Here is a 20,399-nt window from a genome sequence, read left to right on the forward strand (position 1 = left end):
GGATCCCTCTCTCTTTATTTGCCATGTTAATGCCAGAGTAAAGCACAGTTCGGATATCTCCTATGCTACCGGAATAGTCCTTCACCAGTTTATTAACTACACAAGTAAAACCAAGCTCACCAGTCTCACCTCCCACCACTTTCCACCTCACCCTTTAAGTCTTTCCTGACTCGGTTCATGCTTTCCCATCTACCAGAAATATCTTTTCCATTCTTATCCAGCTGATACCCCCTCCAATAAGCCTTCCTAAAACTCCCAGCCTGCTACAGCAGCCTATGCATATCTCATTATTATCATTCAGCATATTATACTTTAGTCAATGTATGGATGTGTGTTTCCCACCACAGTCAATGCTGCTCAAGAGCAGGAATTGTGTCTTCTTCTTTTTTTTTTTAACCGCTGGCACAATAAAATAAATACTGCTGGGCAAGCAATAAATATTTGGCATTGAACTGACTTAAGAAGGGCAATCATATGTCCTTTATTAATATTAATTCACTTGCCAAACTGTTTTTACAGATAAGTCAAAGGTAATGTTAAAGCTAGCATTACAAAACTATTATAAATTTCTAATTAAGTTTAAATTAATAAGAAGTTTAACATGTATCCTTTTACGTATCCATTACATACCTCATCTTATTGTGTTATGAACTCAGCTGTAAATTTCAAGAGATCTACTAAGTATAGCTGTCATTCTATCACATTGCACTTTATTTAATGAAGGCTACATATAAACAGTTAACTAAGTCATACCAGAACACGTTTTAGGACTAAAGGCAATTCAATCTGTATAACTTGTATAAAATTTCTTCTCAAGCAACCTACCCGAAAATTATCTGGGGAGCTCAAGTGGAGTTTTTCTCGAATGTCTTCAGAAGCACCAGCACACAACCTATAAAAGATATGGTAGTTCCTTTCCTCTTTGCCTTGAACACAGATCCTAGATTTCTCTAGAAGATAATGTGAAACAAATCCTCCAACAACTGAACTCTGTAAACAAAAGAGGAAAAAGATATTTTTGCATTTAAAATCTTACAGCAAATTTATAAATGCTAGATTATCTTCTTTTCTAATCAACAACTATTAAAGAGATTGCACTGGTTATCAAATAAAGGGAGGATATTATAACTAAATGCATTTTAAAGTATATACAGAGGTCAATTTGTCATTTCAAATGTCGTCATTAAAACTTTGAAGTGAGGGCCAGTAGAATCACAATGGCTTCGCACCATACCTTGACTCAGATTCAGCTGGAATAACTTACAAGAAGAATAACTCAAGGCTATAATCAATGCTAAAGCCAAATCTGATATTTGGGTTATAAATTATGAAAGGAGCTTGGAGATTATTCCTTCAAATTAAGTAAACAGACATAGTCCTCAAATTTTTTAACGTAGAAGAAACTCATGATTCACTGAGTCCAAGGTCAGTTCCAACTCAAATTCACCAAGAAATGAGGGAAAATAAACAACTTCATCAAGATTTCTCCATCATTAAAACTCTGCAAATGTGCCCCCTAAACTCACTCACACTTACCTTTTCATTGAAATGTATTTCCACAAATTTTCCAAATCGACTGCTATTGTTGTTTCGAACAGTCTTTGCATTTCCAAACGCTTCTAAGAGTGGGTTGGCTGTTAAAACATTGCATCAAAAAATGAATGTAAAGGAAAATTAGAAACAGTACAAATAGTATGATTCCATTTTCTAGACAGACAAAAAAGGGAAGTCCTACTAAGTACATTAACAAGGAGAAATTCACACATAACGTCAAGACTCACAAACTTTTATTGCTGTACTATGTTGTTGTCGTTGTTAGGCGCCATACCAAGTGAATTCCATACAACAGAGGAAAATTTTCCAAAAGGTTTTCTTTTTTTTTTAATGCCAAAAGGTTTCTTGACTGTGATTTTACCTAAAGCAGATTGATTTTAGTGTTCAGGCACTATTCAAAGTGATAAGCCGGAACCAAGCTCACTGTCATTAGGTTGATTCTGATTCATAGAAACCCCCTAAAACAGAGTTGAATTGCTCCTTAGGCTTGCCTGGGCTATCAACCTTTCGGGGCAGAGCGCCTCATCTTTCTCCTGCAGACCGGCTGGGTAGGTTTGAACAGCCAGCTTTGGGATTAACAGCCCAGTGCTTACCCTGCTGTGCCACCAGGAGTCCATATTCAAAGTGACGGAGAAGGGAGACTGAGGAGGATACGATCCAGGGCTTCTGCTCATAATAAGCTCAGTCTGAGAGAAAGGTGTAACCAGTGCACTAGCTGAGAGCACATGCAATCAAGGAGTCAGGATGGCGTTGCTATCATTAGGTAACAGACTTTACACATAACAGTCTAGGCTGAGTTTTATAGGAAGAACAGGTATTTGCAAAGTAGGATACGGGAAATGGATTTTAAAAAGAATAGCATATCAGATGTCAGAGACCATAAAAAAGATCTCGAAGATTTATCTAATTCTCAAGTGAGTTTGCACATCAAATAAATGAATCAGAACACTTAATTTGTCCTCTGTTGAGTTAAACCACCATTTGTTCTTCCTCATTTACCATGTTTATTCATTTCCAAAGGATGATTTCCTCATAGAAGTGTGCTTTAATCTAGCAGGGAGCAACAAAGCCCACGTGGAAGAGGCACACCAGGCTTTGCCCACATGGAAGAGGCACACCAGGCTTTGTGATCATGAGGTGTCAACGGGAAGAGGTATCAGAAGTTCAGAAACATGCACTCAAACCAAACTCACCAACAAGGAAATTGGACAGTCTCTCTCAGAAGGGCCACACAAAAAGGATGATAAATCCAGGGTGCGGTATGGCACTGATGAACCACATAATTATCTGTTAGTTCTTTAACATTTTCACCCCTTACTATTAAGGCTATGATTTGTTTTACCTCATTAATCATGTTAGATTTGAGTATGTTCATTTGTATATTTAAGATTGTTCAGTACATGAAAGTCAAAATAGATAGCAGCAACAGTAACAGAAGTAATGGTCCCCTGAGGGTACAGGAAGAGAGAGGAGGGGAAAGTGGGGAAGAAGGAGCTGATATCATGGATGATTGTATAACTCCTCCACTCAGTGGGATTAAACAACAGAATTGTATGTTAATGGCTATATAGTGGATTGTGTAAGATATGCTAATGAAACTGCTGTTTTAAAAGTATGCTTTACCGAGGGTAATCCATTACTGATCACATCCTCACATCTGGTGGCACAGCACCAATGTTGAGAACCGCAAGCAAAACTAGGAAAATGTTATGGTAAGATGACCTCATTAACTTGAAAGACCTGAGTAATGCACAACTTCAAAACTATTTACGACAGTTGCATTAATTCTCTCCACATGCAGATCTTATCTCACTGAAAAGCACGTACAGCCTTTGCCTTCGCTGGGCCCTAACAAAGTGCAGGAGTACAGACTGTCCTGTCAGTTTCTATTCAACCGAAAATGTTAGCAAGTCAAGAGTGCTACAGCAAGGTTCAGCACGTCATGGTGCTTACGATGCCTGTTTATCTGTCAGTTCCACAAATTAGTGCTATGCTCTTGGAAAGTTACTTCATCTCTGATTGCCTCAGTTTCTTACCTGTAAAAGGGTGGTGACAACAGTATCTTTCTCATTTTATAAAGATTTAAATGAGGTAATAGATTGTAAGTAAATCACATAGTAACCAATACCTAATACATATGCGAACATCACCATCATTATAAATACTCTTACTGAGATCCCCTGGGGGAAAGGAGGAGGGAAAAGGAGAAAGATGGCTCAAAGGGCCCTAAACACCTTCAAAGAACTACACAGAGGTCAGAAGGAAGGACACCCATGCTTCAACTAGGAAAAAGAGACTATTAACACAGAGGACACAGTAGAATAGGGGGTTTATCTTAAAAGCAATATCAAGTTCTCAAAGATCTAAAACAAAAAATATGTATTCCAGGTACAATACAGAAAATGAATTAAGATGAAGCAAGAATATAAGTGGGGACACCACACAGGTGTCCATAATGTGGGGATAAGAAGTACCAAACTAAACATGATGGTAATCTTAAAATCAAGTTTCCAAACAGGCTATATACAAACACAAATAGCACACAGAAATCACCTTCTTAAGTTGATTATTTCTAAAAGCATTTTGCCTGCAAGAGCCCCTCAATTTCCAATAGCCCTTCTCCTTCTTTCTTCCGCCTTCACACACACACACACACACACACACACACACACACACACACACACAAAGGGTGGTACATCTCAATTTTTTATCATAATATGAAGGACTTCAATAAAGTTCATGGGAAAAATCCATTATGATTTTTAAATCCATTATCTTTTAATTCCATTTTTCCACAAAAATTCCACATACATTGAAGAGCAAGAAAATCAGTTCTACAAAACAAGGAGGCCAGAAGAACCTCCTCTATTTCTTTCATTTAATCAACATGAACCTGTGGAGTGCACACCATTTGTAAGGTTAGGATAGGCTAGGAGAAGTCTGGTGGTATAACATTAAAGCACTGACGTGCTGCTTTAAGAGTCGCTCCACGGAGGAAGATGTGCGTGGCAGTGTGAGTCTCTAAGTACATAGCCTTGAAAACCACATGTGGCAGTTCTACTCTATGACTTGGAATAAATTCAATGGCAGTGATTTAGTTTAGTTTGGGGTTAATCTAGGAACTTGGGACATAAGATAAAAACCCAGTCCCATATGGACAGCCCCATTATAAGACACTACATCCCTCACTGACCCATAGCCCAACCAGGACAACACTAGAGACGCAGAGCAGGAATTGCTCCCAATCTGACCCCGTACACCAAGGCAAAGCACTCAGGGCGTGCAACAGCAAGGGGAGCAGAACAAGGAAGTCCCGAGGGAATACCAAAAATAGACTTTGGGGCCAGTGTGTGGGACCCCATCAGACTCGACCAGAACACTCCTAAAGGGCAACAAACACCTTGAACTGTTTATAGGCTTTTCTTTTTTTGGTCATTGGTTTGTTGTTTTGTTTTCTTTTGTTGCTTTGTTTTCCTCTGTCTTGTTTTTTGTGCATATTATTATCTATGCAGATCTATCTAGATAAGATAGGCTGGATAAACAATCTGGAGGAGACAACACAGTTTGGGGGATGGGGGGACACAGGAGAGGGGGAAGCGGGGGGGGGGGGGGAAAGGAAGTGGCTGTTAATAACCCCAGGAACAAGGGAACAAAAAGTGATCCAAAATTGATGGCAAGGGTGGGGGTGCTGGGGGCCTGGTGGGGCTTAATCAAGGGCAATGTAACCAGAGGAATTGCTGAAATCCAAATGAAGGCTGAGCATGATTGTGGGACAAGAGGAGTGTAAAAGGAAATAGAGGAAAGAACTAGGAGACAAAGAGCCTTTATAGAGGTCTAAATACAAACATGTACATATGTAAGTATATTTATATATGGAGGAATATATCTATGTACATATATTTAAGGTATCAGATAGACATTGAACCTCTACTCAAGTACTCTTTCAATGCAAGAACACTTTGTTCTATTAAACTGGCATTCCATGATGCTCGCCTTTCCTGACAAGATCGCTGAAGACAAAGCAAGTACATAAGCAAATGTGGTGAAGAAAGCTGATGGTGCCAGGCTATCAAAGGTTATATAGTACCTGGGATCTTAAAGGCTTGAAGATAAACAAAGCGGCCATCTAACTGAGAAGCAGCAATGGCCACATGGAAGAAGCACACCAGCCTGTGTGATCAGGAGGTGTCGATGGGATCAAATATCAGTATCAGGCATCAAAAAACAAAAAATCATATCATTGTGAATGAGGGGGAATGCTGAGTGGGGACCCAAAACCCATCTGTAGGCAACTGGACATCCCCCTACAGAAGGGTCGTGGGAAGGAGACAAGCCAGTCAGGGTGCAGTATAGCAATGATGAAACATACAATTTTCCTCTAGTTCTTTAATACTTCCTCTCCCTACTATCATGATCTCAATTCTACCTTACATATCTAGTTAGACTAGAGGATGTACACTGGTACAGATAGGAACTGGAAACACAGGGAATCCAGGACAGATGAAACCCTCAGGACCAGTGATGAGAGTGGTGATACCTGGAGGATGGAGGGAAGGTGTGGTAGAAAGGGGAAACCGATTACAAGGATCTACATATAACCCCCACCCTGGGGGATGGACAACAGAAAAGTGAGTGAAGGGAGACGTTGGACCGTGACAGACATGAAAAGATAATAATAATTTATAAAATTAAGTGGATTCCTGCCCCTCCCCCGAAAAGAACTTGTTCCAAAGGACGACATTGACCCTGCAGCTATGGGAGATGGACATATTTGATCAGAGCACACGGGAGCAGATGAAGGGGCAGGAGGAGAGAGTGGAGCACAGCCTGGCCCACCAGGCCGTGATGATGATGTTCCTGAGTAGAGCAGCCAGTCCACAGAGAGAACAACATGGCTGGCCCTACTATGAGACATGATGCCCCTCAGTGACTAAGGGCGATACAGGGGACAGCACCGGAGACACAGTGTGGGAATTGCACCTGACCTGATCCCACCACACCGAGGCAAATCACTAGGGGAGTGCCGCGGAACAGCAAGGGAATGGAGTGGCAAGGTCCCCAGGGAATGCTGAAAGTGGACTTTGGGGCCAGGGCGTGGTGCCCCAACAGACTGGACTGGAAACGCTCCTAAGGGCCAGCAAAGATCCCTGAACTAAATACAAGCTTTTCTCTTGTGAACTGTTTTGTTCTGTTCTTTTTCAGTGGTTTGTTTTGGTTGTTTTGTTGTCTGGTTGTATACTGTTGCTTTGTGTTCCTCTGTCTAGTTTTCGTGCATGTTAGTGACTCCACAGGTCTGTCTGAATAGGACAGGCTGGATGAACTATGTGGATGAAAAACAACGGGACCGACAGTTCCGGGGGGACTTGGGGTGGGGGGTAGGGGGAGGTAAGGAAGTGGTGTTAACAAACCCAGGGACAAGGGAAAAACATGGGACCCCAAAGGGTAGAGAAGGGGGAGTGGCAGGCCTGATGGGAAATGATCAAGGGTAAGGTTGCTTAGAGAAGAGGTATACTCTAGCCCAGGTGGCGATGAAGCATGGTAGTAGGGCAGGAGGAAGGTCAAGGGAGATGGAGGAAAGAGCTAGGAGTCAAAGGGCATTCATGGAGGTCTAGACAAAGACATGTACATGCAAATATATATAGGAGGTTGGGGAAATAGATCTTTGTGTCGATATTTATAGGTCAAGTATTAAGGTGGCGGAAGGACCTTGGGCCTCTACTCAAACACCCCCTCAATGCATGAATACCTTCTTTTATTAAATTGGAACTCTATGATGCTCACTCTCCCGACACAACGGCTGGAGCCAAAGTGGGTGAACAAGTAAATGTGGTGAAGAAAGCTGATGGTGCCCGGCTATCAAAAGAGATAGTGACTGGGGTCTTAAAGGCTTGAAGATAAACAAGCGGCCATCTAGCTCAGAAGCAACAAAGTCCACATGGAAGAACACACCAGCCTGTGTGATCGAGTGGTCCCAAAGGGATCAGTTACCAGGCATCAAAGAACAAAAAATCATATCATTGACTGCACACCTCCATGATAGGATCGCTGAAGACAAATGGGTGCACAAGCAAATGTGGTGAAGAAAGCTGATGGTGCCCGGCTATCAAAAGAGATAGTGTCTGGGGTCTTAAAGGCTTGAAGGTGAACAAGCGGCCATCTCGCTCAGAAACAAATAAGCCCACATGGAAGAAGCACACCGGCCAGTGCGATCACGAGGTGCCCAAGGGACCAGATATAAGGCATCATGCAAAAAAAAAAAAAAAGATATGTGTGTGTATGTATGTGTATATATGTGTATATGTATATATGTATGTGTATATATATATTATATTAAATGAAGGGGGAAGTGCAGAGTGGAGACCCAAGGCCCAAGTGTCGGCCAATGGAGATCCCCTCATAGAGGGGCTTAGGAGAGGAGATGGGTTAATTAGGGTGTGAAGTAGTATCGACGAAGAACACAGCTTTCCCCCAGATCCTGGATGCTCCCTCCCCCCAACTACCATGATCCGAATTCTACCTTGCAGGGCTGGATAGGACAGAGGCTGTACACTGGTACATATGAGGGTTGGAGGTACAGGGAATCCAGGGTGGATGATACCTTCAGGACCAAGGGCGTGAGGGATGATGCTGGGAGAGTGGAGGGTGAGTGGGTTGGAAAGGGGGAACTGATTACAAGGAGCCACATGTGACCTCTTCCCTGGGAGAGGGACAGCAGAGAAGGGGGGAAGGGAGACCCCGAATAGGGCAAGATATGACAAAATAACGAGGTATAAATTACCAAGGGCATATGAGGGAGGGGGGAAAGGGGAGGGAGGGGGGAAAAAAAAAAGAGGACCTGATGCAAGGGGCTTAAGTGGAGAGCAAATGCCTTGAGAATGATTGGGGCAGGGAATGTATGGATGTGCTTTATACAATTGATGTATGTATATGTATGGATTGTGGTAAGAGTTGTTGGAGTCCCTAATAAAATGTAAAAGAAGAAAAGAGAAAAAAATGATTAGGGCAAAGACTGTACAGATGTGCTTTATACAATTGATGTATGTATATGTATGAACTGTGAAAAGAATTGTATCAGCCCCAATAAATTGTTAAAAAAAAAATTTATAAATTATCAAGGGTTCATGAGGTAGAAGGGGGCAGGGAGGGAAGAGAAAAAAATGAGGAGCTGATACCAAGGGCTCAAGTAGAAAGAAAATATTTTGAGAATAATGATGGCAATAAATGTACAAATGTACTTGACATAATGGATGGATGTATGGATTATGATAAGAGTTGTATGAGTTCCCAATAAAATGATTTTTAAATAAATAAATTGGCGGGGGGAGGGGCGGAACCTGATCCCATTAGAGCTTACATAAGGTGGGAGAAGACAGGAAACATGAAGTTACTCAAAAGATGATATTTGAGCGAAACTGAGATGTTCTTGATGTTGCCGTCAGGAATGTGTTAAACTGTTAACCATAAGGTTTTCAGTTCAAACCCACCAGCCAATCCATGGGAGAAAGGTGACACTCTGCTCCCGTAAAGATTTACGGTTTCAGAAACCCTGGCCAGGGTTCCTATTAGCCCGAATCAACTTGACGGAGAAGGGCGTGCGGGCGGCAAGGAGGAGAGTCTGTTGTATCTCTGGGGAAAGAGAATCCCAGTTCACTGAGAGGGTGGATGCCTCAAGTTAACTTCATCACCTTCTTCACAATGAAAAGCACTTAAAAGATTAGCGATACCTTCAACAATTCGGTCATCAATATCTTGGCCTGTTCCATAGGATTCAGTCAGATATCTGTAAAACATACGATAAAACAAATTCAGATGACAGTAATACTATATGTATTTTAGTTTTAGTAACATTTAATAATTTAAAGCAGAAATTTTGTCATTTTTTATATGTTTAAATGAAAATATTCTGTGATTCCCTTTCTAGATGTGTTTAAAATTCTATTCAGATCACCTTTACCATCCAAATCAGCATTATTTCATTAAGCAATTTTTGGAGAATTCTGAATAAACCAATTATTTGGTTTTCCGTCTGATGCACATTATATTTGGGAATATTCTATACTGTATGAGATTGCAAAGTCATTTGAAATTGGCTATTAATTCAATCAAGAACATGAAGCAGCATTCCACTAACCCCCTACAGCAATCACAACCCACGCTGTGCTGGGCTGAACTGAACAGTACGTGATAGACTGGCTTTGTGTCTGGCATCTTTCAAAAACAGGGCAATCTTTGACTTACGGTATAATTTAATTTTCTTAATTTTGTACATTGTTAAAAGCATCTATCATCCATATTCACCACATGACTATTATATACATTAGAGAATAGATCAAATTCCAAAAGTATTGAAAAGCATTCAGTTAATCAGAACAGCACATGCATAAAAAACTCTTAAATTACTTTTATGTATATAAAGGACACACACACACTGGAATAAATAATGGCAAAATTCCCAAACTGTGCTCCTCCACAACTATTAACTCAGAGTGGTAATAAAGTGAGAACACAAGAGAATTCAGAAGGCAGTGGTCCGAACAGTAGCTTCACTGGTAGATTTAGCCATTCTGAGTCTCTAAATTGAAAGAATTGTAATAAGTACTGCGTCCTTCCATTTTTAAAATGTTCTGATTTAAAATAAAGTAAAATGAAGTATGGGGTGTTTAATTGGAAGACAATGCATATGAGAGAAGGCAGGAATCTATCACCCTAAGCACAACATTAAAAAAAGGCTGCAGCTACAGCCTTGTTGCTAATTGCCGTCAAGTTAGTTCTAACTCATAGCGACTCTTTAGACAAGTAAAACCATTGGTCTTGTTTGAGTCCATTGTTGCAGCAGATTTACCCAAAGAAACACGTCTTTTGATCTCTTGATTGCTCCATGAGCACTGATTGTGGATCCAAGGAAGAAGAAATCTTTGACACCTTGAATCCTTTCCAGTCTGAAAGGTTTGAAGGTAAACAAGCGGCCATCTAGCTGAGAAGCAACAAAGTCCCCAAGGTAGAAGCACACCAGTCTGCATGATCATGAAGTGTCAATGGGATCAGGTATCAGGCATCAAAGACCCAGAATAAAAAATCACATCAATATGAATGAGGAGAAGTGCGGAGTGGAGACCCAAAGCCCATCTGTAGACAATTGAACATCCCCTTACAGAAGGGTCACAGGAAGAGATGAGACAGTCAGGGTGCAGTACAGCAATGAAGAAACATACATCTTCCCTCTAGTTCTTTAATACTTCCTTCCCCCCACTAGCATGACCCCAATTCTACCTTATAAATCTGGCTTGGCTAGACCAGAGCATGTACACTGGTACAGATAAGAGCTGGAAACACAGAGAATCCAGGACAGATAAATCCCTCAGGAATAATATTGAGAGTAGCCATACCAGGAGGGGAAGGGGAAGGTGGGGGGGAAAGGAGTAACTGATCACAATGATCTACATATAACACCCTCCCTTGGGGATGGACAACAGAACAGTGAGTGAAGGGAGACTGATCAGTCTAAGAAATGAAAAAATAATAATTTATAAATCATCAAGTGTTCAGGAGGGAGGGGAGAGGGAGGGGGAAAATGAGCTGATTCTAAGGGCTAAAGTAGAAAGAAAATGTTTTGAAAATGATGATGGCAACAAATGTAAAAATGTGCCTGACACAATGTATGTATGGATGGATGGATGGATGGATGGATTGTGATAAGAGTTGTACAAGCCCCCAATAAAATGATTTTTTAAAATATTTTAATCCTCTCGCCATTTATCATGATGTTATTGGTCCAGTTGTGAGTATTTTGGATTTCTTTACATTGTGCTGTGATCCACACTGAAGGCTGAAATATCTGATCTTCATCAACAAGTGCTTCAACTCATCCTCACTTTCAGCAAATTAGGTTATGTCATCTGTATATCACAAATTTTTAATAAGCTTTCTTTCCATCCTGATGTCTCATTCTTTTTCATAAAGTCCAGCTTCTCAAATTAGTATACAGCTTGAGTGTGGTAAGAGGATATCATCCTGATACACACCTTTCTTGACTTTAAACCAGGAAGTATTCACTTTGCTCTTTTCAAATAACTGCCTCTTTGGTCCATGTACAAGTTCTGCATGAGCACAATTAAGTGTTCTGTAATTGCCAATCTCCTCAAAGTTATCAGTTTGTTATTATCCACTAATTGAATATTTTTACTTATTCAGTGAATCCAATGGTAGGGATATTGAGAACAGAAGGATTAATTTTGAAGAAACAGTCCTAGATTGCCCTGTCTAGCCAGGATTGGTCTCTTCCAGGATCTCCAGACAAGCAGTAAGTCAGAGCTGGCTTCAATAGTCTGCCACTTAGCTTCCCAGGACGTGTCTGTTCTCAAAGGGGAGAGGACACAACGCTTCACACTTATTTCACAAGGCACAGAAGAGTACGAAATATCAGCCTGTTTAAACTTCTCTGGATCATCTGAATACTGACCTTAGAACAAATTTTGTATTTTCTGTTTTGCCAGCTCCTGATTCTCCAGATACAATGATAGACTGGCTCATCTTGAGCACCTTCATGTCTCGGAAAGCCTTATCAGCTAGGGTCAAAATAAGACATTAGTAGTGAACAATGGATCTCAAACAAATTTACAAAGTAACTGAAATTCCCTTAAAATAATAAGTACTTACTCCCAAGGAAGGAAAGGATAAATGAGTTTTACAATAAAAATCTTAAATGAAAATTATTCCAAAATGTTCAATACATTTCTAAGAGTATTCTTATTTTGCTGCCAGTTGAGTAATTCAAAATTCAAATAAACAACTGAAATCTGCGCTAGACTATCTCTGTATTATGAGCTACAGCCCGACACTCATGAAGACAAGAGCAGATCTGCAGGGATAAAAACTGCTCACTCTGTGTAACTAATGAAGTCCCCAGAGAAAAGTAAGCTGTAACAAGCTTCTAATTAAGAAGCCTGGCAACCAAAAAATCTACTGGAGGAAAATAATTATAATTGTGGAACAAATCTGTAAGGGTTTTTGTTGTTGTTTTCCCTGTGAAAACATGTCCTAGACTTTATCAGCACTTCAATAATAGGCAAAATTAACTGCCTGGAATTTCCTAGACTGTCAATTTCAAACACACATACACAGACTGATAACAAGCCTATAAAAATTGTCAAAGAATCAATTCCAACTCATAGCAATCCTATAGGGCCGAGGAGAACTGCCCTATAGTGTTTCTAAGGCTCCATGGAATCCTAACAGAAGCAGATTGCCTCCTCTTTCTTCCATGGAGCAGCTCATAGGTTCAAAGCACTGACTGTCCAGTCAAACACCAAGCATTTAAACCCTCCACCACCAGGGATCCTTGTAGATCCATCATCATAAAATATGAACACTAGACCAAACAATATCCTCATTAAATTTTAAAAGAACTAGTTGAGCCCACTCTAATTCTGGACGTTGTTTAAGAGATTCCCTATTAAAAATATTTTTAGTTTCAAACCAGTTCCTGACTCATGTGGCTCTACAAGACAATTGGTTCTCACTTCAGAGATAAGCTATTCATAACAACCAAGAAAGTTTTATATGTGACTTTTACTCAAAGGACCAAAGGCAAGACACATGCTAGAATACGGCCATCCCCTTGAACAATCTGTCAACACCTCTGTCCAACATATTTCCATGGAATCATTCTAACTCCTTTTATTAGCACTGAAAGGCTAAGTAAAATAAGGACGGCTTACTTTCATTTTAATCATCCAGCTTCCCTCCAGTAGTTAGTGTGCTCACATTCAGCATCTAAGTCTTGTCCCATTTTTGCCAACTGGCAGGGAAGATGCCAAAGCTCGCTGGGCCTCTCAGGACAGGAAGTTTACCTGCTGCTACACTGCACTTGGACTTTACCCTGCCTAGTAGCACCACAATCGGCCACAACAGGCATCATGGGGAAGAGACAGGAACACTGCATTAGTACCATCGCAAAGAATGTCATTATTTAACTGCTGGTTAGGGCTGGCTCCGAAGGATTATCTGACACCTTGTACATACTGCAGTCATCAGCTACCAAAAAGGGTAATTTCTAATTTGAATCAAGTAACATGTTTTCCTGTGCCTCAGAGCGATAGTGCTATAAAATGAGAGAAAGGTCAAGATCAATACTACTGCCTTCCCACGCTAATTCCCAGGGACCTGAAGCTATACCACGGTCAATACTATAATTTTATGAAGCCTGGACACAAGATAATTCATGAAAGAAATCTACTCTTATAGTTCAAATGTAGCCTACCAAAACACTCACAAAGTATCCCCAAGGTAACAGTTGGGCCTGAAAGCTGTGAAGGAGGGTGATGTTCAAGGGGAGCTGGGACTCCTGCTGAGGGGTCACAAGTTTTTACTGTGTCCTGCTTTGAACTGGGTTCACACACTATGAGGAAGTAAAACTTAACACAGAAAATGTATACAGAACTCAAGAGTTGGCTGCAAAGGTACTCTCTGCCTTATGTAAAATATATCTGTGTTGCTGCTAATGCATGCAAAATGCATTCAGGTCCTCCAAAATATATAGTTAATGCATGGTATTTTGGGTTTTTTTTACCTTCTCAAAACACACACACACACGCCAAGTTGTACAATATAAGGAGTCTTAGGATAAAATGACATACCGATTGCAAAGACATGAGGTGGCATCGTGCCAAGAGACTTTCCTTGGTATGACTTTATTGTTTCTGAAGAATATATTTTAGGTATGTCAAAATACGGGTTCACTGCAATCAAAATGTTGGCGACATATGTCTAAATTGGAAAAGCAAAAATATAAAATTTTCAGATTACTATTTTCATTTAAAACCAAAGTTTACACAAGTAATAAAGCAAGAAAACATAACAAAAGAGATCAAATACATTTTATTTTTCAGCCCCCTATATAATTAAGACTCCCAAATCTCACTTTCGGTCCTAAACATTACTGAGTCTCTATGAGCCCATTTCTCTCCAGCTCCAAAGAAATGTTTAAGAGCCCTAGCTGTGTAGTGGTTCCACATGGACTGCAGGCCGCATGGTTGGCAGCTCCGTGGGAGAAGTCATGGGCTTGCCGTTCCAGTCAGCAGTTAAAGTCCTGGAAATCCACAAGGGTCGCTGAGCCAGCACTGACTCGATGGCAGTGAGAAAGGCTTACTTACATCTTCTTCTTCCGTAGGTATCTCAAACTCACTTGCTCCTAAGTCTTGAGTTGTTTTTGTTGTTGTTGTTTTAAGTCCTAAGTTGTTAAAGAGCCTAAGATAGGTCGTAGGACCCTCGGGGTCCATCCTCACCACTGAATGGCAAACACTAGTTTAGCTCTCTGGTGACCACTTGGTTCAAGATTTCTGTGAAACAAAGCATGCTAAACATTTCTTAGAACACCAATAGGCTACCTAGTTAGTGAGCAATGTAACCTTACTTTTTTTTTGTTTTGTTTTAAACGTTTTATTAGGGGCTCATACAACTCTTATCACAGTCCATACATATACATACATCAATTGTATAAAGCACATCTGTACATTCTTTGCCCTAATCATTTTCTTTTCTTTCATTCTTTTTTTTTCCTTTTCTTTTTTTACATTTTATTAGGGACTCATACAACTCTTATCACAATTCATACATATACATACTTCAATTGTATAAAGCACATCCATACATTCCCTGCCCCAATCATTCTCAAAGCATTTGCTCTCCACTTAAGCCCTTTGCATCAGGTCCTCTTTTTTTTCCCCTCCCTCCCCGCTCCCCTCTCCCTCATGTGCCCCTGGCAATTTATACATCGTTATTTTGTCATATCTTGCTCTATCCGGAGTCTCCCTTCCCCCCCTTCTCTGCCGTCCCTCTCCCAGGGAGGAGGTCACATGTGGATCCCTGTAATCAGTTCCCCCTTTCCAACCCACTCACCCTACACTCTCCCAGCATCGTCCCTCACACCCTTGGTCCTGAAGGTATCATCCACCCTGGATTCCCTGTGCCTCCAGCCCTCATATGTACCAGTGTACAACCTCTGCCCTATCCAGTCCTGCAAGGTAGAATTCGGATCATGTAACCTTACTTTTAAATTTGGGATTTTACTGTGCTTTTAGGAGATAAGCAAAAATGTACCTGTAAAATTTATAAAATTCTTTACTGGGGAGGGAAAACATTGTGGTTTAGTTACATTGGCATCCAGGGTCACATTTTTATCTTTTCTGTTTCCAGGGGTTGGGAGGAAATGATGTGAAAATCCTGACCTCTCAAACTATTCATCTAGAGTTTAAGGAATGTGTCCAAAGATATTTCCTGGACAGGAGTAATAAGAATAAATTCCAGATAGTAATTTTTCTATGAGGGACAAACGGAGTAACAGAGATTTTACTAACCGATTTAGGTTAGCTATTGATTGTTCCTCTCAAACCTGGAGGATATGGTAATCCAGATTAGTGAAAAATATAAAAATGTCAAACTTAAACCCATTCTAAAGTGCTTCCTTCCCTTACATATATTACAGTTATAGTGACTATGGGAGTTACATAATTTCATATCAAGTAGATAAGGAAAAGTGAAGGGGTGGAAGGTAGCTTGCCAATCCTGTCACCCCCTGATGGTACCTCTTTGTGGGCAAGGCCTTCTTATAAGAAGGGTCCTAGAACCTCCTCCTTCTCTCTGCCTTCACTTTCCAACTATCTAACCCTGATGGCTGCCCGTACCTAGAGATACATCCACCACCACTGGATCCACAGGACTCTGCAGCCACCAGCCTGTGATGTTCCTGCATTCTGCATCATTGCATGTGGCTTTGTGAGTCTGAAGAGGGGCTGAGAGACTGGTATTAGACTGAGGGGCTTGATCAGGCCTGGGCTGGGATGTTTACTTGATATAAAATTACTTCTTGGCATATATGAGTGTCTCCAGATTTGTTTCTCTAGTCAAACCCAGCCTAACACAGAGACTATAGTAATATATTGCTTTTTAATGTTTTTTTTACTACTAAAGGAATAAGTGGCCAGAGAAAAAAATGCCTATCAACCATGACTCCAGTTAAATATAAAAATACTGAAGCTACAACCAGGAGTGCACAAAGGCAGACAGCCACAAACAAACAGCTGCCACGTACCCAAGTGCAGGCGTGCTTTTGAAGAAGGAGCCAAAGAAAGTTATGTGATGCAGACAGTATACATGAAGCACTGGTTTTTCTAAGAACCAGGTATTCTTTTCTGCCAACTATGCAATTTAGAAGACTGGTAGGTCAACTGCATGGAATATCCATTTTTAAAGGGGAACAGCTAATATCTTTAAAGTACAATTTGTACTTCTTATAATTTCTCAATTAATAGTGATCACAGGCCACAAGTGTGATTACTGCTACAACACCAAAAGCATTAACAGACCAATGAAAACCCCATGAGCATTAATCCTTTGAATGAACATCCCAGGTAAGCACAAACGATCTCAAATAAATTATCATTTTATGAAACCAAAAGATCTCCAAACATCAGGAAGATACTGAAATCATTAAGATTTGCTCAAAGGTTCCTCCATTACCACCATGCGATGTATACTATGTACATTTGAAAGATGATATTTCCTGCTTATACCCAAAATAATCTTCGTGCTATTTTATTCATTGTAAGTTAAGTGCTTTAACAAATATAACACTAAAGATTTGTATTGTCTCAGAGCCTAGACCATCATTCAGCATGCAGTAGGTGCTAATATGAGCATGCCTATAGAATGAATTTTGCTTCTAGCTATTTTCCTAATCGATAATAACATTTTCATTTAAATATACCTTAATTGTTTTTTAATTGGAGAATGTAAAGCCATAAAATTAAAACTTGAGTTCATGCATACATGCAAGGGAATGCTCTTCAAAATATTTTGTTGAAAAATTCCATTCCCTTTTTCCTCAAACTTCCTGGACCTGCCTCGTATATCCAAGAAATGTCAGGCAAACTCTTTGAGAAAATGACTAGCTCAGTTCTACTTCCCAGCTGTCATTACTTGGACAGATGGTGAAGACTATAAAGGTAATTTAGTCAGAATTAAGTAAGTACAATTAGGCAAATTGATAGTGATATAAAAGATTGAGACTGTCATTTGATCTAGGAGGTGTCAAAGACGCCATGTGTTTTCTTCGTTCAAAAATAATGAGTCCCCTCTTAACAGAAGAGCTGCCGTGGTAATTTATCTCGAGCCAACAAAGGAATTCGCCACTAGATCATAGTAGAATAAAATGTTGTACACTGCCAATGAATAATTATAATTAAAGCATACCAGTAAAATAGCCATCTGAATGATTTCATGTAGCCCTGGGCGTTCACACTAAAGCATCTTGTTCTTTTTTCTTTTTGTTTCTATGCTGGATTTTTTACCAAGCTACCTAGCGCTTACTCAACTACTGCACCCACTACATCCTGTGGCCAGCACTTCTGTGTTACTGCAGTTTCCTCAAATAGTGCCTTCTGATCTAATAGGAATTTTTTCCTATTCAAACTTTAACATATATTCTCTATAGGTTGCTTTAAGGTCTCTGTTGAATAATGCAGAAACTGAATTTATTAAACAGAGTTATAAAGAGACACCAAAAAATTAAATATATGTTTTTAAAATAATCTGATATTTTTAATATGAAAGGTACCAAATTCTTACTTCATTTCTACTCCAAAAACATTGAGTGCCTACTAGATGCTAGGCATATTCTACACCCTGAAATTATAGTAGTAAATTAGTATATTTCTGTTCTATAAGGCTACTACTATACTTATTATAGTAGTAAATAAGTAAATAATCCTAATCCTGATAAAGTACACTATTTAACAGGTTCAGAACATGTATGATTTCTTATTGTGGAATCTAAAGTCCAAAATAATTAAACAGTAGCCAGTACAATCACAAAAACTTAAGCCATATATAAAATACTTACATAAATTCTGTCTTTACTGTAGCGAACTTTGATGTTATGGAGAAGCGTGGCTTCATTTAAATACATCAGCGAACCTTAGAAATAAATATTTATAAATCATTAGAGGGTTGGGGTAAAAATAATACTAACATAACCTAAAACCATTTTGACTCGTGTTACAAATTCTGTTAGGTTAAATTTCATTCCAGTTTTAAAGGCCTTGGTTCATGTAAAACTCAGACTGATTTAAAATATACCCAGTTCACAAACTTGTTACTGCAGCATTTTTAAACAATGAATATCCACTGGTGAGTATATCCTGTCTGCTGATGAAGGAGCCACCTGGTGAGGAATACTTTATGAGTCCATAATGTATCTTTAGAGATACAACTCAAAAGATAAAATTTCAGTCTCTCCAAACAGATATGATTAAATAAGAGTCTTAGAGAAATTACATAAATCCTGATCCTAGACATGTAGCTCATTATCTGCAGAATCAGGATGTTGCTGTTGCTGGGAGGTGACAGGAAATCAATCTCAATTCAGACAGACTCCAAAGTAGAACTACCCTCTTCTCGGGGAGTCGTCGTTGGGTGAGATTTATCACCAATCTCTCAGTGAGCTCTAACCACTGCACAACCAAGCCACTTTAGAATCAAGATACCTTCTTTTCCTGACATCTGTGCCACTACTATGTCAGAGCTGACAGCTGATCTATTGCCCTAGCCTCCAATCTCCAGGTGCCTTTCCTGTAGCCCTTCTATGGCATGCTAAGTAGATCTCACCCCGACTGTTCCAAACATTTTTGTCTACTAGTACTACCATTTTTTTCAGTCATTCAGATTACTCAGATCACCTTGGTGCTGTACCTTACTCTTACCACTTTTCAGGACTTTATCTCATAAAACAAAGCGAAGACAGCTCCAGGCTCATCACTGACACTCATGATCTGAATTTCTAAAGCGGCTCTCCTTTCTTTCCATTTCTACTGCCATGCCACCGGTCTAGTCCTCATTACCTCTTTTCTGACCACAGTAGCCTCTTAATCATATAGCATCTCAGTTTCTCTTCCCTAATCTATCCTGGTGCTGTTCATGACAGTAGAATTGGCCCCCAACTCAGGACAACCTCATCTGTTACAGAGTAGAACTGCCCCAGTTTTCTTGGCAAGGCCTTTCTTCCACTGAGCTTCTCGGTGGACTTGAACAGTCAATCTTTCAGTTAGTATCTGTGGTAGTTACATAATCTGTTGTCAATTTGAGGCAACAGTGAAGGGGTGGAGTTCAGCCTGTCAATCAGGTCACAGCTTGATGACCTCACTTGGTGGCGCTAAGAAGCTAAATAGCTCGCTGGAGGAGGAACACATGCTCAGTCTCTGGGAGACATTACTGATGAGCCTGATGGAGCTAGGTGATGCAGCCACAGCCCTGCGCCTGAAGAAGCCATGAGGAGACTCCTGCCAGTGCTGAGATACTTCTACCACCACTGGATCCACAAGACTTTCTACCCACTGGCCTGTGATCTTCATGCATTTGGCATTCTTACATGGCTGTGTGAGTCTGAAGAGGATTTTATAGATTAGTATAGGACATATAGGCTAATACTGGACTTATGGACTTGATCTAGACTGGGCTGGGTTGGGATGTTTTCTCAATATTCAATTGCTCTTGTATATAAGGCTTTTTCTTCTATACATGAGTGTCTATGAATTTGTTTCTCTAGTCAACGTGGACTAACACAGCATCTGATCACAAATTGCAATTGCCACCCAGGCTCCTAACCCTCATTATACCTTTCTCCTGCTCAGTAGGTCTACATCAATGACCTAAGTTCACATTCAAATCTGACCTTCAAATTCACTATTGTTGATCATTTTCCAAAATTCTCTTCAATGTGCTATAAGTTGTAAGTAGGCTAAACTATCGAATCCAAATATCACTAAATGAGTGTTACCTGCCTAACATATTCT

The 20,399-nt window shown here is 40.1% G+C and overlaps 1 protein-coding gene across 2 annotated transcripts in view; it reads right to left on the bottom strand.

The window, feature by feature from the left end:
- The window catches only part of MYO6 (myosin VI), a 172,449-nt gene that overhangs the window by 70,610 nt on the left and 81,440 nt on the right, over nucleotides 1–20,399 (bottom strand). For both annotated transcript variants that reach the window (XM_075554867.1, XM_075554868.1), the window contains 6 exons: nucleotides 18,452–18,525; nucleotides 14,190–14,319; nucleotides 12,014–12,119; nucleotides 9,279–9,334; nucleotides 1,537–1,634; nucleotides 826–990 (listed from right to left, as the gene is read on the bottom strand). In XM_075554867.1, coding sequence (XP_075410982.1) covers nucleotides 826–990; nucleotides 1,537–1,634; nucleotides 9,279–9,334; nucleotides 12,014–12,119; nucleotides 14,190–14,319; nucleotides 18,452–18,525 — 629 coding nt within the window. The remainder of the gene's footprint in view (nucleotides 1–825; nucleotides 991–1,536; nucleotides 1,635–9,278; nucleotides 9,335–12,013; nucleotides 12,120–14,189; nucleotides 14,320–18,451; nucleotides 18,526–20,399) is intronic.

Source organism: Tenrec ecaudatus, chromosome 7 (assembly GCF_050624435.1).
Source record: "Tenrec ecaudatus isolate mTenEca1 chromosome 7, mTenEca1.hap1, whole genome shotgun sequence".
NCBI lineage: Eukaryota > Metazoa > Chordata > Mammalia > Afrosoricida > Tenrecidae > Tenrec > Tenrec ecaudatus.